General features: G+C 39.7%; 2 protein-coding genes across 6 annotated transcripts in view; one reads left to right on the top strand and one right to left on the bottom strand.

The window, feature by feature from the left end:
- ARL6IP6 (ADP ribosylation factor like GTPase 6 interacting protein 6) overlaps window positions 1-20,216 on the bottom strand; it is a 34,870-nt gene extending 14,654 nt beyond the window's left edge. The window contains exons 1-3 of the mRNA XM_049773045.1: window positions 19,805-20,216; window positions 17,857-17,910; window positions 6,209-6,341 (exon numbers count right to left, since the gene is read on the bottom strand). Of these exons, the coding sequence (XP_049629002.1) occupies window positions 6,209-6,341; window positions 17,857-17,910; window positions 19,805-20,216 (599 nt within the window). The remainder of the gene's footprint in view (window positions 1-6,208; window positions 6,342-17,856; window positions 17,911-19,804) is intronic.
- Window positions 20,217-22,255: 2,039 nt separating this feature from the next.
- PRPF40A (pre-mRNA processing factor 40 homolog A) overlaps window positions 22,256-25,279 on the top strand; it is a 49,716-nt gene continuing 46,692 nt past the window's right edge. For 2 of the 5 annotated variants that reach the window (XM_049772990.1, XM_049772994.1), the window contains exons 1-2: window positions 22,265-22,363; window positions 23,635-23,766. In XM_049772990.1, the coding sequence (XP_049628947.1) occupies window positions 22,325-22,363; window positions 23,635-23,766 (171 nt within the window). In that variant the 5' untranslated portion in view covers window positions 22,265-22,324. Of the gene's footprint in view, window positions 22,490-23,634; window positions 23,767-25,279 lie in introns of all 5 variants that reach the window. The other 3 variants (XM_049772993.1, XM_049772988.1, XM_049772989.1) reach the window with 3 other exon arrangements.

Below are 25,279 nucleotides of genomic sequence, written 5' to 3'. Positions count from 1 at the left end.
GTTCGAATCCCGGTTTCCCATATGGTCCCCCGTGCCTGCCAGGAGCTATTTCTGAGCAGACAGCCAGGAGTAACCCCTGAGCACTGCTGGGTGTGGCCCAAAAACCAAAAAAAAAAAAAAAAAAAAATGCAGTACTACTCTTACCCTGCAGTGCTGGGGATCACCCAAATGACTAGTATGGAGCTAGATGTTGCTTGGAAGTATGCAAGCATATATAGCCAGTGGTGCTCAGGGCATCTGATGGCATTCCTAGGCCTCTATGGTATAAGGGAGTGAATGAGGATCTACAAGAGCTGCACTTACTCCCTGTATTCTCTGGCACCTGGTAATATCTTAGTTCAGGATGCTTTTGGTTTTTGGGCCACACCCAGTGACGCTCAGGGATTACTCCTGGCTATGTGCTCAGAAGTCGCTTCTGGCTTGGGGGGACCATATGGGATGTCGGGGGATCGAACAGAGGTCCATCCTAGGCTAGCGCTGGCAGGAGGATACTTTTTTTTTTTAAAAAAAAATCCAATTAGGTTCTCATAAACTCAGAATTGAGTTACCGAGCAATTATACTTTTGGGTATTTATCCCCTGTACAATAAAACATTCAAAAAGGACATATGTACACTCTCTCAGCATTTAATACAATAGCTAAGAGTTTGGAGTCAACTAGATGTCCAACAATGGATCATGAAGCAGTAGGACATATATACAATGGAATACTACATAACTGTAAGGAATGATGCAATCATGCAATTCCTTGTAACATGGACAAAATGGAAAATATTATGTTAAATAAGACAAAAGAAGATAAATACAGGATATCACCTGTGTGTGATATTTAGAATAACTGCATGAAGTAATGCAATGGTTTAAATAGGGGTTTAGAACACTCTTAGCCCCCGAGCATAGTCAGATTGAAAAAAATTGAGTGGAGAAAGTCATATGTAAAATAAAAGAAGATAAAGACACCAAGGGAACTCAGGTGCATTGGTGGTATTAAGAATGGACAGAAAAAAAAAAAAAAAAAAAGAATGGACAGAACTGGGGCCAAAGCAGTATAACAGAGGGTAGGGCACTTGTCTTGTGTGTCTAACCCAGGTTCAATCTTGCATCCGATATGGTTCCCTGAGCATTGACAGGAGTGATGCCTGAGCTCAGAGACAGGAGTAGCCTCTAAGCATGGCTCAGAAACCAAAAAACCAAAAGAAAGAACAAGGGCTAGAGAGATAACATGGAGGTAGAGCATTTGCCTTGCATGCAGAAGGTGGTTTGGATCCCGGCATCCCATATGGTCCCCATGCCTGCCAAGAGCAATTTCTGAGTGTAGAGCCAGGAGTAACCCCTGAGTGCTGCCGGGTGTGACCCAAACACCCCCCCAAAAGAGAAAAGAACAAAACTAAATATTCAAGTCAACAATAATTAAATCATGAAATCTAAACTTTAACAACCAAACTGAAAAAAATGTGTCTGTTAAAAAATGTGGCAGGCTGGGGTAATGACATGGGATTAACTCTGGGAACATTAGTGGAGGGATGTTAACATTGGTGTGGTATTGGTGCTGGTGTATGTCTAAAACTCAATTATGAGAAATTTTGTAAATCATAATGCTTTAAATAAAAACAAACACAAAAATCAATCTTGTCCCAAACCCCCCCAAAAAACACCTGTTCTAACAAACACAGTCTACATAAAATTTTTTGATTCTATATGCCAGGTACTTTCTGAAATCCAAGTTGTAAGATTACTTAATAGTTGGGGCTTGATTTCTGGCATTCTGTAAGGTCCCCTAAACCAGCCAGGAATAACCCTGAGCACCATAGAGTGTGGCCCAAAGACATAAACAAACAAAAAATTAAAAAAGTTACTTATTAGTTGAAAATTAGGAGGAAAATATGATAGGAATAAAACTGAAATTGTATTGTGTTGAGTTTTATTATATTAACACATTAGATTTGTATCTCATCAAGTAACTGATGTCAATAGGCATTGCAATGCTTAACAAACTAAAAATTTCAATCAAGCTAGAGGTAAGATATAGGATGTACTGTACCATTAAGTGTAGGTTAATGAGACCAAAACAATTTCAAGTATTTAAAATTATTTAAAATATTTAAAATAATTTTTTTAGAATGTATCTTCAAGTAGTGCTCAGTGAATGGGGGTGGGGGAGAATATGACTCTTTTTGGTCATTAGTCAGCCTTGCACTGTGGGATGGTTCAATGCTTCAGTACAGTGGCACTAAAGATCACCTGAACAATCTACATCTGGCAGTGTTGCGAGTATATACCAGGCATGCATACCAGTCCTCTAAATTACCTCATTCTCAATAATCATTCAAATAATCACTCTCAATGTCAATGGACTAAATGCACCAATTTAAGAGACAAATGGCAAAATGGGATCAGAAAATTATATCAATATCTTGCTGCTTGTAAGAAACACCTATGAATAGTTAGAGCCAAGATAACTCAAAGTCAAAGGTTAGAAGACAATTCTTCAAGCAAACAACTCTCTCAAGAAGACTGGGGTAGACATGCTAATATTAGACAATATAGACTTCAGGCTTAAAATGGTTACATGAGACAGAGAAGGTCATTTCATAATAATCATACTCCTAAAAATAATTATACCCACTCTATAAGGGGCCAGAAAATACTTAAAAAGCTTGCTACTAGACTTGAGAAAAAGACATTAATAGAAACACATCAATAGTAGTGGGAGATGACAATAGCCCTGTCACTTATTGATAGATCAACCAGACTAGTAATCAACAAGGATATATAGGCTTGAGAGCTTGTTTGGAGGTTCTAGCAGGGGAGCACAGCTATTCGTATACCCTCGACAGAAGATCAGTCTCTATTCGGGGAATGCTGTCCTCTTCCACCGAGCGCAGCTTCGGGAGGGACACACATGGAGTGGTGAGGGAGGAAGGGGACACCGCCTAGCCAGCCAGATCAGCGGAATCAACCCTGGTGATCAATGGCATGACAGATGTTGCAGCCAGATAGCCTTCACATCCAGGATATATAGGCTTTATAGGAAGAAATTGAAAGGGTGTGTGTGTATATATGTAATTATATGTGTGTAGATATACATATCTACACACATACATGAAATCAAGAGTTTAGAAATTATATCAAGTATCTTTTCAGACCATGACACATTAAAAATGCAAGTTAATTACACACAGGAACATAGAAATAACTTTAAAATCTGGAAATTAAACAGCTCACAACTGCACAACCATGTCAGGGATGAAATCAAAGAGAAAATCAAAAGATTCCTGGAAAGAAATGAAAATGAAGGCACAAACTATCAGAATTTGTGAGACATGGCAAGATCAGGAGAAAAATTTATAGCTTTTCAAGTATTCATCAGGAAGGAAGTTTCAAAAAATGCTATAGAATAACCTCACAGCTTATGAAATTGGAAAATGACCAACAAAATGAGTCAGAAGCAGGCAGGAGGAATGAAATAATAAAACTTACAGCAAAAGTGAACAAACTAAAAACCCAAAGAACAATCCAAAAGATCAATAAAAATGAGTGTTGGTTCTTTGTTTTTTTGTTTTGTTTTGTTTTTTAATTATGAGTGTTGGTTCTTTGAATAAATAAGCAAGTCAATAAACCATTATAAAGACTCACAAAGAAAGAGAATCGAGTCAGAAATGAAAGAGTGAAAGTCACAACAGACACTACAAAAATTCAAAAAGATAATCAGAGATCACTTTGAGAATTTTTATACCACAAAATGAGAGCTTGAAAGAAATGGATAAATTCTTGGACTTTTTTTTTTTTTTTTTTTTGTGGTTTTTGGGCCACACCCGGTGGTGCTCAGGGGTTACTCCTGGCTGTCTGCTCAAAAATAGCTCCTGGCAGACACGGGGGACCATATGGGACACCGGGATTCGAACCAACCACCTTTGGTCCTGGATCGGCTGCTTGCAAGGCAAACGCCACTGTGCTATCTCTCCGGGCCCATATTTTTATCTCTTATCTTTAAGAAAAAGAACTTACTAAACCTTCTGCTATTGTATTAAAGACTTTATTGGAGATAAAATAATTTTCACAAATATACTTTTTTGTTTGTTTGTTTTTGTTTTTTTGTGTGTGTCACACCCGGCAGCGCTCAGGGGTTACTCCTGGCTCTATGCTCAGAAATCGCCCCTTACAGGCACGGGGGACCATATGGGATGCCAAGATTCGAACCACCGTCCTTCTGCATGAAAGGCATAGGCCTTACCTCCATGCTATTTCTCCAGCCCTACAAATATACTTACTACTGAATTTTTTCTTCTTTCTTTTTTCTTCTCTTCCATTTTATATTTTTAGTTTTTCTATTTTTTTAATAACTGTTTTCTGTCATCTTGAAACAAATGTATTATGATCAGTTATGTCAACTATGTGAAGCATTTTCTTTAAATAAAAAAAATTTAAGGGCCGGAGCAGGGGCACTGTGGTAGGGCATTGGCCTTACATGTGGCTGACCTAGGATAAACCACTGTTTGATCCCCAGGTGTCCCATATGGTCCCCCAAGCCAGGAGCAATTTCTGAGCGCATAGCCAGGAGCATCTGACACCCTGAGCATCACCGGGTGTGGCCCAAAAACCAGAAAAAAAGAAAAAAGAAAGGAGAGAGTGATATACATGATTCCTCTTTAGTAACAATATTGCAAACCATTGTAATCTGAGAGAGAGAGAAGGAGAGGAGAAGGAGAAAGAGAGAGAGAAAGGAAGAGAGAGAAAGAAAGAGAGGAAAAGTCTGCCACTGAGGCAGGTGGGGGAGGGCAAGAGTAAAACTGGAGACACTGGTAGCAGGAAATGTGCACTGTGTTGTTAGGCTATACGACTGAATCTCAATTATGAACTACTTTGTAACTGTACCTTATGGTGATTCAACTAAAGAATTTATCAAAGAATAAAAACATATAAATGAAGGACAGCAGCATCTATGATTAACATCATTTATAGAACTTAATAATCCCCCAAACAAACTTTATATAACCTCTACAATTTATCCACAAGGTGGGCTGGAGCTGGTAGTAATAGCAATAGTAATAAAATAACTATAATACTATGATAATAAACCAATCTTTTAAAGAATTTCTTTCTTTCTTTATCCTTCCCCACTCATTAGTTTATAAATTAAACAAAAAGTCTTATTTCATCGTATTTGGACATTAACATCAAAACTTGTGATTCCCTGGCTAAACTAAGTTAACTAACTGCATTACTAAATTTTATCAAATTTTGAATGTACAGACTAAAGAAATTTAATATATTTCCACTATATAATGCATCTAATTCAATCTAGGTATATAAATTGGGGAGCATAAATATTTGTTAATATCCAAAATTCAACCCCCCCAAATCCAATTACATTATGAAACATGATCCATTATTCATAAATTTACATTACATGCAAACATAATAGCAAAATATACAATACTGTTTTACTTTTGTTCAAAACTATTTCAACTCTTATAGGCTGTTCATTGTAGTGGGATTTGGGTCATACCCAGAGGTTCTCAGGACTTATTGCAGACTGCTCAGAGGAACATATTACTATGCTGAAAAATGAACATGAACCAACCACAGGCAAAGCTTTAATATCTATACTATCTCTATGTTCCTCTTTCTGGTCTTCATAAGTCGCTTTAATGGTATTTCTTCCTTAAAGAACAAAAACCATTAAAGTTTCTCAAGTATCACCTCATTTATTAGATTTCATTTTCTGAAAAATAACTGCATTGTCAAATACATAGTTTTAAGGGCTTGTCTTCACTTATTTGGTTTGCTTTTTCATATTTTGGGATACACCTGGCAATGCTCAGGGGGTACTCCTGGCTCAGACTCAGGAATTATTCCTGGTGGTGCTCAGGGGACCATATAGGATACCAAGGATCAAAACCAAGTCAGTTATGGGCAAGGCTAAAGTCCTCCTTGAAGTACTATTACTCTTGTCTTCATTAATCTAAAGATTATCCAAGAAGAAACCCATATGTCACTTATATATTATGAATTAACAACTAGAATCTAAATATATTGTCTCGCAATTAAGCAGACTCTTATTCTAGATGTTTTCAATTAATTGAAAAGGGCTAAGTAAAAAACAAGGAAATGTAAGAGCACAAACCCAGCAGAGACTTGGTTTGAACCCCAACACCACAAAAATAAACAAATAAATAAAAGCAACCAGAAGAAATAAGAATACTTACTTAAATTTGGCAGGAGAAAGAGGAGTAGGAGGAAACATTCCTGGTTCAAAAGAGTCAAAATAAGTCACTGTCCAAGAAAAGCTGCAGCAGCAGAATCCAGCAGTTAGTGATATTGTAAGTAAAGTCCAGAAACCTTAATGGAAGAAAGCGGGGAGAACACAAATTATCAATTAAAAATAAATTTATGTTAAATATGTAAAAATCTGAAGACACAATTAGAAATCACATTATTAAATATTTTAATTTGATTATTAGTAAATACATGATAAAAAATGAAATTCAACTGGGGAATACAACTTATTCTTAGTTTTATAAATGTAATCTCTAAAACATGGTTATAATATTTCACCGCTAAATGTCTTGACATTTTTCATTTACTTTTATGAAGCACAGCTTTTTATATTACCTAGTACTTTCCATTCCATGCACTTTTAATATATGAATGAAATTTAAAATATCCATATTATTTACTGATTTTTTATAAACATTACAAATCTACTCTTACCCACTAATCTTGCTCAATATATTAAAGTTAATGACAAATATATAAATGCACAGGATCCTAGAATGTTTCAATCAAATTGGAAACATATTTTCTTTAAAAAAGTAGCAAAAAATGTTAGTACATGTTAGATATATGAAGGCGAAAATATTGAGAAATAGAAGAATGAAGGAATGTTAAAAGTGACAATACAAAGAACTAATTTGAATATTTTTGGATATACCAATTATCCCAATACAAATTTATTAAGCCATAACTACTGATAAGTTGTATCCCAAGTCTCAAGTAAACAGGTTGAGAAGACAAGAAAATAACTTATAAATGACCAGACTTTTGAGATGAACAAAATGCAACACCAATATATGATGATCTGTTTGAAGCTCACTAACAAAAACACTAAGATATAAGACACATTAAAATCAATGAAGCATTTAAAAAAAATGTAGGGGGCTAAAAATATAAGGGCTGGAGAGATAGAACAGAAGGGTTCAGGTGCTTGCCTTAAATAGGTTAATTCCATTTTAATAAGTGACACCACAATATGAGTTCCAAGCACCACCAGAGTGAAAATCCCTGAGGGCTAGAGATCATAGAACAGAAAGGGTGCCTAGCAGACTAGGGTTTGATTCCCCCATATCCCTTATGGATTCCTGATTCTTGCTAGGAGTAATTTTTTTTTAATATTTTGGTAACTGCTTTATTTAATTACTATCATTCTTTTTTGGGGTTTGGGTTACACCCGGCGACACTCAGGGGTTACTCCTGGCTCTGAGCTCAGAAATTGTTCCTGGCAGGCTCGGGGGACCATATGGAATTCAAACCACTGTCCCTTATGGGTCGGCTACATGCAAGGCAAACAATCTACCACTGTACTATTTCTCTGGCCCTTGCCAGGAGTAATTTCTGAGTGAAGAGCAAGGAATAACTCCTGAACATTGTTGGTTGTGGGCACCCCAAAAAATGGGGCACACCAAAAAAATGACCCCTGAGCACAGCTGGGTGTGTTACCATTTCTTCCCCATTCCTCACAGAAAAAAAAAGAAAAAGAAAAACTGGAAAAGTATTTATGAAGACCCTTTTATTTTCCTTGATTTGCTCTCTTGCCTTTGCATTCTTTTAAAGAGAACATATACAAGACTTGACCCAGAAGGAAAGAGAAAAAAAGAGAAAGAGGCACTCAGACACAGCAAGATAAATTCTCAATTTTTTTTTTTTTTTTGCTGGTTTGTTTTTGGGTGATAATCAAGTTCAGGGGTTACTCATGGCTCTGAGCTTAGGGATCACTCCGAAGGGACTTGGATGGGGGGGGGCATATGGGATGATGGGGATTGAACCCGGATCCACTGAGTGCAAGGTATGTTTCTTACCTACTGTGCTATAGCTCTGTCCCTAAATATCTTGTATAGGATAATGTAGTATAGATGGTAGCATAGATTAAAAAGCCTGTGCATAACGAGAGGGGATTACTTTCAGGTGAGAAAGATTCCCCCAGGTTTGAAGTATAAAGCATGTGGTGTTTGTACTTGTGTGTATAGCTGGAGTGTGTAATGGTGGTAGGGCTTCTGGGAAAGAGACATAAGAATGGATGAGACATCACCAGGAAAGAGAATAGAGCTGTGTACCTTTTCTTGACAAATGGGCAGTCAGGCTTTCAGATGCCTCCACTGAGTACAGAAACAGCAGATGGGCAAATAACAGAAAGGTAAAAATCTGATATTACCCTAAGCAAAATGATATATTTCAGTAGCAAATCATTTGTGCAATTGTTTTAAGGACTAAATCGAACCCTCGTTCTACTATCCAAGTAGTGTCAGCCTTCAGAATTTTAATACAACTTTGGACTGGACAGGCAAAACCATAGTAAAAGCCAAAGTATAAATTTCCTGATAATTCACTGGGATAAAGGGATCGAAAGAAAATAAACTAAAATTTACATAAGATGCAAGTTATGGGTGGCTATCCTGTTAAAAGTGCTGTTAAAATAACCAACAATGGGGCCGGAGAGATAGCACAGTGATAGGGCATTTGCCTTGTATGAGGCTGACCCTGGAAAAACTGGGGCGATTCCCAGCATCCCATATGGTCCTCAGCCAGACAGGGGCAATTTTTGAGTGCAGAGCCAGAAGTGAATCCTGAGCGCCACTGGGTGTGGCCCAAGACCCAATCAATCAATCAATCAATCAATGAAAAAAGTTAAAAAAAATAACCAACAATTTATTATAATTTTGCCATCTTACAATATATACAGCCTTTAGAAAAATTGTAATAGAGGTCAGAGAGAGCGAGAGTACAGTGGATAGGATGCTTTTCTGTGTAGTCAAAAGTAAGCCCTGAGCACAACTGGGTAGGACCCCAAACAAAAACAAAACATAAAACAAAGAACAATGGGGCTGGTGAGGTGGCACTAGAGGTAAGGTGTCTGCCTTGCAAGCGCTAGCCAAGGAAGGACCGCGGTATATGGACCCCCCAAGCCAGGGGCAATTTCTGAGCGCTTAGCCAGGAGTAACCCCTGAGCATCAAACGGGTGTGGCCTCAAAAATCCAAAAAAAAAAAAAACAAAAAATCCAAAAAAAAAAAAAACCCCACGAAGAACAATGATAGTAACACAAAAAATTCAGGGATGTTTGAGGGTTGCTGTGGAATAATAAAACTTCCAAATTCTCAGGAAAAATAGATTAAAAACAACAAAATGAGCCAGAATTCATCAAGTTTCTTTTTTCAGGTTATTTAATAAAACACCCTGCCAGGTTTAATACAAGAATGCTCTTGAGTTGTCAAAAATAAACACTATTATTCTACAACATGCTTTTGTTTTTGTACTACATCCAGCAGGTTTATTCCTGACTCTGCACTCTGAAATTACTGCTGGCAGTGCTCTTGGGGAGTGAGGAGAGCCCATATAAGATGCTGGGAATCAAATCCAGCTTGACCATGTGCAAGGCAAGCTTGTACTTGTACTATGTCTACAGCCCTGTTCTACACTCTTGTGTTTCATTTACATTGAACAATTTATTTCATATTCATTTAAACTAAATAAACATATTCATTGATAAAACAAGGTCAAGTCATAATAATAGCACTAAAAGATAAACAGTAATGTAATATCATGGATCAGCAGTGTTTGTTTCACCTTTTTCTGACAATGGCCCACACTTCCAACCTTGATTCCTCCTGTGTCCCCTTGTCCTACTTAGTGACTCTTTAGTCTGATGTTGTGACCCCCCCCCCCATTTATGCAATTTTAACCTGTGGTTCCTTTGGACTGTTCTACTGCCGCAAGGGGCCATTTGGCCACTGGTTGAGAAATGCTGGTTTAGAAGAGCTTGTTTTCTGAAAATTACTCAATTCTTTCAAGAACAAGCAGAAAAAGCCACAGAATTTGGCAACTCAACAACTAAATTTGTAGCAAGTCACTATACCTCCAGAATTCTTAAGCTCAAAATTCAGTCTTGTAAAGCCTGTCTTGACAAGTATTAATGTAAGTTTTAAAAGGCACAAATGCATATTAAGTCTTCCTTCTCCTTTTTAAAAATTTGTTTATTTGTTGGGGCCAGAGCAATAACGCAGTGGTAGGGCATTTGCCTTGCACGGGTTCATTCCCCAGCGTCCCATATGATCCCCCAAGCCAGAAGCGTTTTCTTAGCGCATAGCCAGGACTAACTCCCGAGCATCACCGGGTGTGGCCCAAAAACCAAAAATAAAAAAAAAATTGTTTGTTTGTTTTGGGGGCATATTTGTCAGATGCTTATGGCTAATTCCTAGTTGGCTCAGAGGACCATATGTAGTAGAACAAACCTAGGTTTGCTGTGTGCAGGGAAAATGCCCACTCACTATATTATTGTTCCTTTTCCTAAGCATCTTTTCTAGAAATCAGATGTTTAAGAATTGTGGGTATGAGGAGCCTGAGCGATAGCACAGCAGTAGGGCGTTTGTCTGGCACACAGCTGACCCAGGACAGACCTGGGTTCAATCCCCAGCATCCGATATGATCCCCCCAAAGCCAGGAGCCATTTCTGAGCACATAGCCAGGAGTAACCCCTGAGCGTCACCGGGAATGGTCAAAAAAACCAACCAAACAAAAAAAAAAAAACAAAAAAAAGAATTGTGGGTATGTATATACTAGTTCTATGTAAACAATGAACACTGCATATATATACATATATTTCTCTATTTTTAATAAATGGGATTATCACCAGGAAAACTGCCCTGCACTGTTATGTTCAAATAACAATGTAAAACAGTAACCATTATGTCAGTACATAATCATAATTATATTGTATTTTTTAAATTCCTGTATTTACTATTAAAAGTAATGCTCTTCATTGCTGAGTGAAATGAATCAGAAAGAAAAGACATAGAAAGGCTGCAAATATTTGAGAGAGCAGTAGTAGAACAATACTCAAAGACATTAGAAACAAAGAAGTTTGGTATTTAGTAGAAAGCTTGTCACAATACGGTGAGGGTGGAAGGACAGAGAAGGGAATACTATATGATAGTGGGATGTAATCACTTAGAAGAACTGGGTGTGGAAAGGAGGTACAGTGATTTGCATGATACTCAGTAACAGTATTGCAAACCAGTATCAACAGGTAAAAATAAAACTGCCACAGAGGCAAGCTGAGGACAGGAGGGAAACTGGGGATATTGGTGGAGGGAGGTGAACAAAGGAGAAGGAATCAGTGCTCCAACACGGTACAAATAAAACTTAATAATAAATATTTGTGGCTTTTTGTCTCTGATTCAGTAAAAAAAATATTTTGAGGTTATACTACACTACAGTAGATATGGTTTTAGCTGATCAGGTTCTATCCTTGGTACAGTACATGGTCCTCTTTGCTTTAGCAGGTGTGATCCCTGAGCACAGAGCCAGGAATAAGTAATCCTACCTGAGCATTGTCATGTATAGATCCCAAACAGAAACAAAAACCAAGAATAATTCTCTGTACAACTGATTGGATCAGGGATCTGTAACAAATTTCTAGAAAGACTAGAAAGATCAAAGTTTTTAATAAGCATATACACTCTTTCCTACAGTTCAATTTTTATCAATTGATAAAATGAGAGAAATTCATCTTTTGTATCAATTGAAAGCTATTGAAATCAACGATTTCACCTAAAGCAAAGATCAGAGATGGGGGAGGGTAGATATCTGGTTGTTTTGTTTTTGTTTTTTGTTTTGGTTTTTTGGTTTTTTGGGCCACACCCGTTTGATGCTCAGGGGTTACTCAGGGCTAAGTGCTCAGAAATTGCCCCTGGCTTGGGGGACCATATGGGACGCCGGGGGTCGAACTGTGGTCCTTCCTTGGTATGCAAGGCCTTACCTCTAGCGCCACCTCGCCGGCCCCAGGAGGGTAGATTTCTATTTCAACTCTTTTGCTCAAGTGTTATATTCACTTATGTGGATTTTATTTGAATATTTCAAAAGAAATAATCCTGGTTTGCTTGTATTCTTCCTTATCTTTTTTTACTGGTCTCTATCTCTGCTTTTACACTCTAGAAAACACTATGCACTCTCCTGAATGTGTACTTTCTCTCTTCTCCCATCTTTCTAAGCAAGTTTCGATCAATAAAATGTATTCTGGGGCCAAAGCAATAGCTCAGTGGTAGGGCATTTGGCTAGCAAGCCACCAATCCAGGACTGACCCAGGTTCGATCCTCAGCATCACATTATGGTCCTCTGAGCCTGCCAGGAGCGATTTCTGAATGCAGAGCCAGGAGTAAGTCCTGAGTACCCATTGGGTATGGCCCCAAACAAACTAAAAACAAACATATTTTGCTTCACACACACACAAAAAAAAAGTGAGTTGTTTGAAAAAATTTGAACAACACCTGGCAGTATTCAGGGCTTATTCCTGGTGGTACTCAGGGAATGTGGTGACAGGGTTTAAACCAAGATTGGCTGGCTATGTGTAAGGAAGTGCCTTCACCCTTACACAATCTCTACGGTACTAAAATAAGTGGTTTTGGTTGAAGTGTACTTAACTTTAATAAAAAATATGTTGGCAGTTTTCTAAATTTCTACAAGTATCCAACAAAAAATTTAGTAATTAAACATTGTTTAATTTTGTTTGTCAAACAGAAATATGTCAAAATTTAGAAGTTTTATCAAGTTAAGAAATATAAAGTAGTTGTGTATATTAGAGGAAAAAAGAAAGGACCAGGGGAAAAAACTTACAATGTTTACACATTGGACAATATTTATCAAAACAATAATATGCAATCAATTATATACTATATTATTTATAACACTTATACCTAACAATAATGAAAGCAATTATGCAAGTAATGGAACTAAATATCACAGCACCTGATAACTTCCAAGTCAAATTGTAGAACTTTATTTTTAAAAAAATTGTTTATATAGGCACCATGATTTGAATACTGTTAATATGAAATGTCAAAGATATGTTTTAAAACCATACCCATCGCCATTGTCAACACACTTCTCCTGAACCAAATTTCTCAAGGTCCCCAACAACTTAATTACCCCACCACCTTGGCAGACTCAGTTGTGTAAGGCTATTGAATCACTTCTAAGATTTGCAAGGTTTAAAAAAACAGTATACTATATAATACAATGCAATAATGAAAAAGACTAAGGTAGATATATGTATACAGAATGAACTCTTAAGACTTATTAATAAAACAGCAGAATACAAATAATTCAATTTTTTCCCCAAATGACAAGACCAAATTTTAACTTACCATTGGTGGAAAGTATTAGAGATCCCATCTGTTTCTTCATATAAATACTTCCTATAACCTCTCACAAAGCTTGGTCTTAATTTTACTTTATTTTTGGTTGGGGACCACACCCAGCAGTGTTCAAGGGGATCAAACTTTAAAATACATATTTGATTAGTGGGAAATTATTACCTATCAAACTCTTTCTCATGAGACTATATTGATTAAATTAAAAATAGAAAGGATTTAAGATTTAAGTAATTTAAAAGTAATTAAGAGTATCATACTGAACAAAGTTAGTCATAAGGTAGACAAAACCAGACTTAAGTACAATGATAGAAGAGACCTTGAATTCTGGTTGTGGGTGTAACAGAGCAACATTTAAAAAAAAACCACTATTATAAATTTAAAAAAATTACTACTGACAATTTCAAACATGGACAAAGTAGAGGGAAGAGTACAGTGAATCTCATGCACCCAATACTGCTTTTTGAACAATGAAGTCAAAATAAATCTAATTACACCTTCTCCTTGCTATACTAGGAAAACGTTATATCATTGGCACTCAACATAATCATGTTTTGATATATTTCTCTTTGTGTGGGGGGGCATATCTGGCACTGCTCAGTGATTATTCCTGGCTCTGTGCTGAGGGATCATTCCTGGAGGTTTTTTGGGCCTGAATATACAATATTATCACTCTGGCCCCTTTTCTTGATTTTTTAAAACTTACCTGAAGATTAACAGAAAAAATAGTAATAGTGAGAAAAACCAAAAGAAACAGTCATTAAAATATAAAGCAACATGTATGAACATCAGTATGCCAGAAAACAAAGAGTAAAACAAATTAACCAAACCTTATATTTAGCTATGTTGTTCCTAGACAACAGGGGAAAAATACAGTGAAACACTACAAAAATTATCATCATCTAAGAGGAGGCCACATTAGGCTTTTCTGTACATAATGGACAACTTAATTAAGTTTTCAATCCAGTTTCTAAATTTTCTTTGTATGACAACTTTATAGAAATTATAATCTAAGGATAATCAAGCATTTCATAAAAGGTCACTTAATGGAGTAATTTTCCTTGATATTTAAGTCAGTCAATTCAGGTTTAATTTGTATAGAAGCCAAGAAAAAGATTGAATACAATCTTTAGGAGAAATGTTGGCCTATGTTTTCTCTTAAAGATTGTATTCAATTTATTTCATACAGAATTCCTACTTAGAACAACTTGTTAGGTCAAATAACAGAAACCTTCTCAACCTTCTATCAGTATAATCATCTTGGCATGGCTTCTTAAAAAAAGACTTTTAAGAATACGCATATTATAAGCAGCTGATCCAGGACCAAAGGTGGTTGGTTCGAATCCCGGTGTCCCACATGGTCCCCCGTGCCTGCCAGGAGCTATTTCTGAGCAGACAGCCAGGAGTAACCCCTGAGCACCGCTGGGTGTGGCCCCCCCCCCAAAAAAAGAATACGCATATTATAATATATACTTGCTAAACTATGTTCCTATTATACTTACTCTCAAATTAACCCCTGGGAAATTGAATTAGGTAATATTGATTATATTTTCCATTTGATCACTGGAGCTCTGGTTAAAAATAAAAGATCTTGTTTTGGTAGAACTGTTTACTTATACTTTCTTGCTATCATCATACAGAAGTTACTTCTTGTTGTTAGGATCACTCCTGAATCTTAAGTAACTTCATGTCATTGGCAAAAACAAAAAAATTATCTTCTTGAGGCCAGAGAGATAGCACAGTAGGTAGGGTGTTTGCCTTGCAAATGGCTGACCCAGGACCTATGGTGGTTTGCATCCCGGCATCCCATATGGTCCCCCATGCCTGCCAGGAGCGATTTCTGAGCACAGACTCAGGAGTAACCCCTAAACACCAACAGGTGTGGCCCCAAACCCAGAAATAAACAATCTGCTCAGAGCCAGAGTGATGTACATTGGGTAGGAAGTTTGCTTTGCACACAGCTGACATGGTTTGATCCCTGGCATCACATATGAGCCCTGACCAGTCAGATGTATCCATGAATCCAGTCAGGAGTAACCCCTGAGTAACTTTGGGTGTGGTCCAAAAAGAAAAGAAGATTGGGGAAAACACTTATTCTCTGAAGCAATGATTTTGTTCCGTAACAATTGGAATATAATGAAATATATGACCTGGTCTTTTTTCTACTTTCTATTAGCATAGTAATGTTTTTAGGTGTGTGTTCCTTTAGACATGTAATAATACCAAGACAGCAAGTAGAAAAATTGCCACCCACCCCCCACTTGTAGTGCATATCATCCTGGCAGTGCATGTGAAGACCATAAATATAAAATTTTGCCAACTTTGGGAGTGGAGTGACAACACAGCTGTAGGTCATTTGCCTTGCACTTGGCCAACCGACTGGGGACAGACTTGCCCCGGAATCCCATATGGTCACTTGAGCCTACCAGGAGCAATTTCTGAGTGCAGAGCAAGAGCAACCCTTGAGCACCACAGCTCAAGTCAAAAAAAAAATTTTTTTTTTGTCAATTTTTAAATAAGTAGTTAAAATTCATGTTTAGTTTATAAAACTGTTGCTATTGAATCGAGTTGCCAGATCAAGAACCATGAAAGCCTCAGAATCTTGGATATTTCTCAAAAATAAAATAGTGTAACTATATTGATAAAACAAGTAACTAAAAATACAGATATTCATAACCAAGAAGAGCTCAGATTAGTTTTTATGGCACATAAGCAAACTAATTAGTTTTTGAGAACAAAGCTCCTTTCTGTAACATCAGGTAAGGTATACTTTGTATCAAGTGGGAGAAGGATCAACCTTGAAAAGGTAGATTAGTTTAGCTAAAATCAGTCATGAAAAATGAAATTTCAACCTTTTTTTCTCCCTAATTTAGAGTACTCAGTCAAATTAATTACATCATAAATGAGTGTTTTGCCAGACATATCTTAACTCAAAATCATTTTACAATACAAAATAACCCTTAATTTTTCTACTAGATATTTATAAATAATTAAATTTAAAAAATCTACATAGTATCCTATTCTTAATCACTAATTCCTGAAAGTATGCTGAATGCTAATCTTTTTTTTTTTTTTTTTTTAATGTGGGCACATTCATTGATGCTCATGGTTATTCCTGGTTCTGCACTCAGCAATCACTCCTGGTGGACTTGGGGTACTATATAGATGCCTAAGATCAAACCTGGGCCAGCTGCATCATACAAGGCAAGTGGCCCCTATCCACTGTACTATCGCTTTGGTCTATGTTAACCACATAGAAAAGAAGTTGCTTTTTGTCCCAGAGACATGATAATTTGAGGGGTTAGGGGTAGTTAAATGGGGTACATTTGTGGTAGGAAAGGTGCACTGGTAAATGGTGGTGTACATTCTATGACTGAAACCCAACTATGAACAATTCTGTAACCACTGAGTTTAAATGGATTCCCTCCAGTCCCCCTCTCCAACACTGTCCCAGTATTCCTTTCCCTAATTTATCCCCAATCTAAAATCCAATAGAAAGTTTCCTACTGAAAAAGAATTCTGCTTTTCATTTCTATTGCATTTTGGGCTGTTATTCTTCTGTGAATTTTCTTTATATCCTACGGGATACAGGAGAGCTCATTCTGTTTTTATCCCTCTTCTTCTAACTTCACTCAGCATGATAAAAGTATTGAAATTTGGTTTGTAAAAGGCATTTTTCAAATTTTATTCCTGAATAAAGAAATAGTATCGGGGCCGGAGAGATAGCATGGAGGTAAGGCGTTTGCCTCTCATGCAGGAGGTCATCGGTTCGAATCCCGGCGCCCCATATGGTCCCCCGTGCCTGCCAGGAGCAATTTCTGAGCCTGGAGCCAGGAATAACCCCTGAGCACTGCCGGGTGTGACCCAAAAACCACAAAAAAAAAAAAAAAAAAAAAAAAGAAATAGTATCACTTAAAAAACAGTTGTTTTAATTGCTCCTAAATTATGTTTAAGTTCTTATTATTCCTTTTAAATCTGTGAAGAAATTTTAAAACATTCTGGGAAGAAGTATCTTTCAGAAAGATCTTTGTTACAAGAGCTGTGTTAAAAATTCATTACTCGGGGCCGGGTAGGTGGCGCTGGAGGTAAGGTGTCTGCCTTGCAAGCGCTAGCCAAGGAAGGACCGAGGTTCGATCCCCCGGCGTCCCATATGGTCCCCCCAAGCCAGGGTCGATTTCTGAGCACATAGCCAGGAGTAACCCCTGAGCGTCAAACGGGTGTGGCCCAAAAAAAAAAAAAAACCAAAAAAAAAAAAATTCATTACTCACTTGTGATATAGATAGACATATATATGCACACCATATAAATATACAAATTTCTAACTAAGTTTAGCCCCCATGCATGCCAATAAAAAAGATTAAAATTTTGTAGTTTGAACATGAGCTGGATAAACACAACTGTGCTCAAAAATAAATCCAGAAAAAAGTGGATTTACCTAACAGCCCAGTGTGAACACCATCTTCCTTCTTCAAGTTCTCAGCATGCAACCCTGTAAATACAAGAAAAGCCTTGAGTTTAAAAGATGACTGAAATAGGGGCTGGAGCAGTGGCGCAAGCAGTAAGGCATCTGCCTTGCCCCTGCTAGCCTAGGATGGACTGAATCCCCCTGTGTCCCATATGGTCCCCCAAGCCAGGAGCGATTTCTGAGCACATAACCAGGAATAATCCCTGAGAGTCACGAAGTGTGGCCCAAAAACCAAAAACAAACCAACAAAAAACAACTGAACAGTAAATGTAGTTATGCAAAGTGCCCTGAGTCAGAAACAAGGGCACACTATTTAATAGCCACAAAACCACCTTAACTGCCTTTAAGTATATGTGTAAAATGGGAACACTGACTTCTTTTGGTTGTTGTGGAGATTATTTATTAAATACAAATTACAAGACATAGTAAGTTTTATCTGTGCTTTGTCCATTATCCAAAATAAACACAGTTCAATGAGTTAAGCAAAGGACTTCTACTAACCCACTTTTGCTTTTGTGACTGTATGGAAAAGAAAAAAAAAAACCCGCAATCTCCCAGAACAACAACAACAAAGTAAATTACCTTCAAAAAAACCTCTTAAGATTGTAGTGAAAACAAGTAGCTGGGAAGAGAAGGAGGAGTAAACCACTGGCACCCCAAATTTTTACAATTTATATCCCCCAAAATTTATAACATAAGCTCAAACATTAATGTGCCAATAGGCCTTCTGTATCAAATTCATTCACAGTAAGCTATTCGTTGCCATCTACAACCTACTTGGGATTTGGAAGCAATGAGAAAAAACTGGAGGTAAACAGGTTAAATTCTATTCAGTGAAGTAAAATTAATTTTAATGACTAGGAGTTAGATGATTTTTATAAACCAAAATTAGATTTTGTTTTTGTTTTTCAGTAATGGCCAATATCACACCAGAGAACTGAGATTTATTTAAATTGAAGTTTTTTCATTAATGTATAAAACACTCAATGATACAATTCACCTTTCAAATGACATCTTTATTCCTCTTTGAGAGATATTTCAACTTGACACACAAAAATTAAACTATTAAAAAGAATACACTATACTTCCTACAACGTATCTATACCCTTACACAGGGTTGCAAAGATAAAACTGAGAGGACTAATTCCTTTACCCCCCTCCCTAACATAAATTTGGGCAAAGGCAGAATACTTTCAGGAATTTTGAGTGCAAGTAACTACGAATGCACAACAGTTCTTTGACCGTGTGTGTGTGTGTGTGTGTGTGTGTGTGTGTGTGTGTGTGTGTGTGTGTGTGTGTTTAAAGCCTTGGTACAAACATATATCCAGTTTTAATTACACTTTTCCCAAATGCTTTTAAGTATTTGTTTAACTTGGCCAGTTTTTCATAAACTTCAAAATATTTCTTCCTAAATACCCAGCTAACTGTGATGTTCTCTTAAAAAGAGGAGCACAGCGGGTAGTGCACTTGCCTTGCACCCCGCAGACCGAAGAGTGATTTCTAAGTGGACAACCAAGAATAATTTCAGAGCATCGCCAAGTGTGGCCGCCCAAAAGACAAACAAAAAAAGGGACTCATGAAAAAATTTTTTTACTAACTGTTAACTGAATGTCAACTAGACTTAGGTTCTGCAATGTAAGCCAACTAACTACACACCCTAAACAAAGGTCCATTAAACTTCGATTAAAAATTTTAAAAAGTCTCCAGAGAAGGGAAGGTCCACTCAAGACAAAAGAAGAAGCAAGAGCAGAGCAAAGTGCAGAAGAGGGCTTTTAGTCCACTAGCTTGTTTCTTTGATGTGAACGGAGAGGGGATGACAAAAGACAAAGGGGAAGAAGGTCCAAACTCAATCTCACTCAGGACAGATTTTTTTGTTTTGTTTTGTTTCGTTTTTTCCAAGGCCCGAGAGCTTCAATACCTTTCGCGATGTGATAGGTGATGGCGAGGAGGCAGGCGAGGAGGATGACAAACAGGAGTGAACAGAGAATGGAGAGGAGCTGGACGGGCAATCGCCAGCCCTGGGCTCGGCCCCCGGCGGCGACTGGGGAGGTGCCGTTGCGCTTCTCGGGGAGAACCGGGGACCCGTCCCCCGCGGGCGGGAGCGGCCGGTGGTACCGAGGAGGCTCCGAGGAAGCCCCGGCCGAGAACTCCGCACGCAGGTCGCGGGCCACCGGGTCGCAGCCCTCGAGATCCTCGTCGATCTCGCCCTCGCCCCAGCCGTCCCCTTGGGAAAAAGGGGAAAGCACCCGCCGAGGGAGTGGCGCGGGGGTGCCGAAGCGGCGGCGCCGCAACGACGAGGGCGATCGCCTCCCCGGCTCCACGAACGACATGGCGGGAAAGACACCCCGAGTTCTAGGATGGAGCATTTGGAATCCCTCCGGCCCCGCCTCTCGCGCGCGGCCACCAATCAAAGCCGCTTGGCCGAGGCCTCCTCCATCAAGGCCCTGGCGCGTTGGGGCTCTCGAGGAGGCGTAGGGAGGAAGGAGGTGCCCCAAGGTTGGAGGAGGACCCCGACTTGAGTCCGAGCACTCCTAGGAAAAGATAGGAGGATGCTGAGGTCATTAGTCTTTTGTTTGTTTTCTTTTCTTGTTTGTTGGTTTTTGGGTCACACCCAGGGGTTACTCCAGGCTCTGTGCTCTCAGAAATCGCTCCTGGCAGGCTCAGGGAGGGGGCCCTATGGATATGGGATGCCAAGAATCGCACCGAAGTCTGTCTTGTGTGTGTTGGCCGCCTGCAAGGCCAACAAATGCCCTCCCGCTGTGCTATCTCTCTGGCGGCCCCCTGAGGTCTCTGAGTCTGCAGGAGAGCTGGGAAGCTTCAAGTGTGAGCTTGGAGGCCTGAATCTTCCCTGCGTCGTCACCTCCGAGCCAAGCACGCTTGCCCTGGCACCCCTTAATCCGAGTCTTCCCCGTGGCCAGCTCGTCACGCTCGCGTGTGCTGTACAACGGATTCTTACTTCCCTAACGTCTTTACCAAGCCACCTTCTTCCACGGTTTATTGCACACTGTGTGTCCCGGCTTAGCCCCAAGGCCGATCCAAGCGCTAGGCCCGTGCAGTGCCCCTGATTCTTTGTTTTTGTTTTGGGGTCCCACCCAGCGGCGCTCAGGGGTTCCTCCTGGCTCTTCCCCAGAAATCGCTCCTGGCAGGCAAGGGGGACCATTTAGGATGCCGGGATTAGAAACACCGTCCTTCTGCATGCAAGGCAAACGCCTTACCTCCATGCTATCACTCCGGCCCCTATAACTTTATTTATTATTTGTTTTTGATGTTTGGGTCACACCCGGCATTGCTCAGGGGTTACTCCAGGCTCTACGCTCAGAAATCGCTCCTGGCAGGCACACCCGGGGCTCCTTATGGGATGCCGGGACTCGAACCACAGTCCTTTTGCATGCAAGGTAAACGCCCTACGTCCATTTTTTTTTTGTTTGTCTGTTTTTGGGTCACACCCGGCGGTGCTCAGGGGTTACTCCTGGCTGTCTGCTCAGAAATAGCTCCTGGCAGGCACGGGGGACCATATGGGACACCGGGATTCGAACCAACAACCTTTGGTGCTGGATCGGCTGCTTGCAAGGCAAACGCCGCTGTGCCATCTCTCCGGGCCCCCTACGTCCATTCTTAAATCCCCCAAATCTTAATCCCCAAACCGCTTTGGTTTAGGTTAACTGTCAAGGTGCGCCCCCCTGGCAACCCCGAAGCCTGATCCTAGCAAGCAGAGCCAGGGCAGTGGTTGCTCTTTGATTTTTTTTTTTTTAGTCCCCAACGTCTTTCCCGGGCGCCTTCTTTCCTAGTTGAACGGCCATAGACATCCCCTTTCTCCGTTTCAACTGTCAAGTCCTTTTTCCCCTTTGGGCTTGGTTCTCGATGGGCTGCAGACCCCTCCTAGACCCACTAGGCCACGGCGCGAGCTCTCCAGCTCGGATTCCCTGCAAGCCCACCTACACCCGCTGCTTTTCCCTCCGCCTCAGAGCAGCCAAAAATCCCGCGCGCATCCCCACCGGGGCCTTCCCTGAGCTTAAGTCACTACTTGGCCTCCCTCGCTCGCACAACCCTTGAGACAGACTCAAGTTTATTTGGACTGCGGGAGAACGAGACGAGGCCCCTCTGGCCCACCCGCTTCCGGGTGAGGCATTTCCGGGTTGAGGATTCGGCGCAGCAACTTCCGGAGTTCCCTTCCTCCCCGCTACGCAGACGGCGCCGAGGGAAGCTTAAAGCGAAGGGACCAATCGCTGCAGAGCTAGTTGCGAGTTACTACGCTCTGATTGGACAAAGAGGAAGCCTGTCAGCTGATTTGACCCCCATTGATCCCGCCCCCGCAGCGTAGAACAACCTTTCACCTTTGGCCCCTCCTCCCCAGCAGGGCTCGCAGCCAATCAGATCTCTCCTTATTGGTAGGTGCAGCGGCAGTGGCCGCCCGGCGGAGCAGTACAGAACCCGAACGATGAGGCCGGGGACTGGAGCTGAGCGCGGAGGCCTCATGGTGAGTGAAATGGAGAGCCATCCTCCCACGCAGGGTCCCGGGGACGGGGAGCGGAGATTATCCGGCTCCAGCCTTTCTTCCGGCTCTTGGGTCTCTGCTGACGGCTTCCTGAGGAGACGGCCCTCGGTAAGGGTTTCAGCGGGGGCTGGGGACGAGCGGCACAATGCAAAAAAAAAAAAAAAAAAAAAAATCGGAGTCAGACAGGAAGAAGCGAGAGGACGGAGCCAGAGCTCGAGATGGGGATGGGACGGGAAGGGGCGAGGAAGGGAGAAGCACGGAGGGCGGGGAGGGATGCACAAAAGGCAGCTTGGGGAGCCTGCAAGTGTCTGGTGGCATTTGCCTGGACGCAGATCTGGGCCCTGGAGGTTGCTGCCGGGCCTGGCGCGGGCGAAGCCTCCTGCAGAGATAGGAGTAAGGCCCCATTTTAGCAAAAGGCATCGGATACGTAGTTCTAGAAGGATACATTTTTTCAGAGCAGCTCTTAGACTCTGTAATCTCTGCAATCTAGAGGAGGGTGCAGCTGGGAACAATGGACTTATAGGTAAAGAAATAGTTACCTTTTTTTCCCCCAGCGCTTTGCAATGGACGAGCTTCTTGTTTGCAGATGGCTTCTGTCACTGTCAGATTTAAATTTGGGGGGGAATTAATTTTTTGGCAGATGCAGTGTTACTGGTGTTAAAGATCGTGTTTGGATATATGGATTTATATATACACACATATATATATATGATGTATAATATATTTATATATTCTTTTTAAACGAGGAAAATGTTCCTGGGTCTCCCTACTTCTTAGGTTCTTTCTCTAAGACTAGACTTCCCATGAGTTAAGTGGGTACATTCAGCTTTTTGAAGTTTAAATTCAGGTAGGAGGTGATTTTTTTTTAAAGATAAATAACATAGATAGTATTATTGTGTGCCAAAGTGAAACCGAACATAGATGTGGTTTTCACCATTTTTCACCAATCGGCATTCATATTTTTTACTCGAATTATATCAGAAGTTTGGTCCAAGGCAGCATTTAAAAACACACACACACACACAGCTTTTTTATTTCTCAGTTGTCTGGTAATGATAATTGAATTTTCTCCATTTAGGTTAGGAATTTGGTCAGTTTCAAATTTATTATAAAGACTATAATATACACTAACCCAACTACTATCGGGTTATATGTTGACCTAGTGAACATAGGCTGCTTTCGGTAATTTGTGGAAATAAGAACTTAGAGCATTTCTTGTTACTGGCTAATTTTAAATTGTCGCTGTTTTTCAGATGGGGCACCCTGGCATGCATTATGCCCCAATGGGAATGCACCCAATGGGTCAGAGAGCCAATATGCCTCCTGTACCTCATGGAATGATGCCACAAATGATGCCCCCGATGGGAGGGCCACCAATGGGACAAGTAAGAATCTTCTGTTTTATTTCTTTTTCATTGTTTGTCTGTGGTATTTTGGTAACATTTCAAATTTGGGTCATTATTGGCAATGCTTTAAGAATTAGTGTATTCTAAAATAGTGTTTCAAGTTACTCAAGTGTTAAATAACTTGATGGTGATGTTAACCAGAGTTTGAAACATACATTCACTTTCAGCTGAAAAGAAATAAATTTAGAAAAATTTAATAGTAAAGTGCACATCTAGGCTTTATAGTTAACGACTTCCAAGTATGTCAATCAAATTATTGTTCTGAATGAGACTAAATTAGTTTGATGGGTCTTTCTTTAATTTTTATGGGTAGATATGCAAATGCACAGGATCTGAAAATAGCAACTCTTTACGCCATTCGCTTAGAATAAATTTTATTCCTAATACACTGTGTTTGTGCGTGTGTGTATATTTTTAGGGCAGGACAGTGCATGATAGGTAATTCAGTTTTCTATTTAATTAATTTTATTGTTTTGAATGTTTATTGCTTTTGTCCTGCTCTTGGGTTGTCCAGCATCAATTGTAATTTGGGGCCAGACCAATATTAGAGTAGGTAGGGGCATTTTGCCTTGCATGCAGCCAACCTGTGTTTGATCCCTGAGCCTACCAGAAGTGATTCCTGAGTGCAGAGCCAGGAGTAACCCCTGAGTACCACTGGGTGTGGCCAACAAAACAAAACAAAAAATTTTGTAAATGGGGACACTTTTGGGGGAGAGAATAGGATCAAAAAGTTCTAATGATGACTCTAAATTCAGTAGAACTAAGTTCCTTGAGAAGCATCAAGAAAGTTAACAGAAAAAAAGAAAAGAAATCTAATAGGTTCCATTATGGTGAATAATTGGGGGGGGGGGGAGGAGGGAAAAGGGTAGAGAGAAGAGGGAAAGGAGTAAAGGGGAATCTTTTTTATTTTTTATGGTGAATAATTTTATGTCTGTGTCCTTATTAGGTTCTATAATGGACTGATTTATAGGTGGCTGGATTTTTATCATTTGAGTATCAATACATTTTAAAAGAATAAGACTAACAACATTTTGGAAAACATGTTAAATGGCTTTTGATCTTTCTCTTAATATTTATACTTCGATAATCTATCCTTGCTGATTAATATAGTGCTTGCTTAAAATATAGTGGAGAGAGCGAAAAAAACATATATAGTAGAGAAAGGAACTTGCTTGCTTTGTATTACTCCCCTGTATTTAACTTCAGGAGTAGAGGAGCTTGCTTCAAGAAGTTTTCCTTTTTATTTCAAATATAGTCAGCTTTTCTCTTAGTGTGAAAATCTTTATTCAGAGGCACCATTTCCAGAAGAATCTGCCTGTTGCAGTTCTTTTTTTTTTTTTTTTTTTTTTTTTTTTTTTTGTGGTTTTTGGGTCACACCCGGCAGTGCTCAGGGGTTACTCCTGGCTCCATGCTCAGAAATTGCTCCTGGCAGGCACAGGGGACCATATGGGACGCTGGGATTCGAACCGATGACCTCTTGCATGAAAGGCAA

The sequence above is a fragment of the Suncus etruscus genome, chromosome 5, assembly GCF_024139225.1.
Source record: "Suncus etruscus isolate mSunEtr1 chromosome 5, mSunEtr1.pri.cur, whole genome shotgun sequence".
Classification (NCBI taxonomy): Eukaryota; Metazoa; Chordata; class Mammalia; order Eulipotyphla; family Soricidae; genus Suncus; species Suncus etruscus.
Note: the sequence above shows the minus strand (reverse complement) of the source record. Positions and strands in the feature narration are given on the sequence as shown.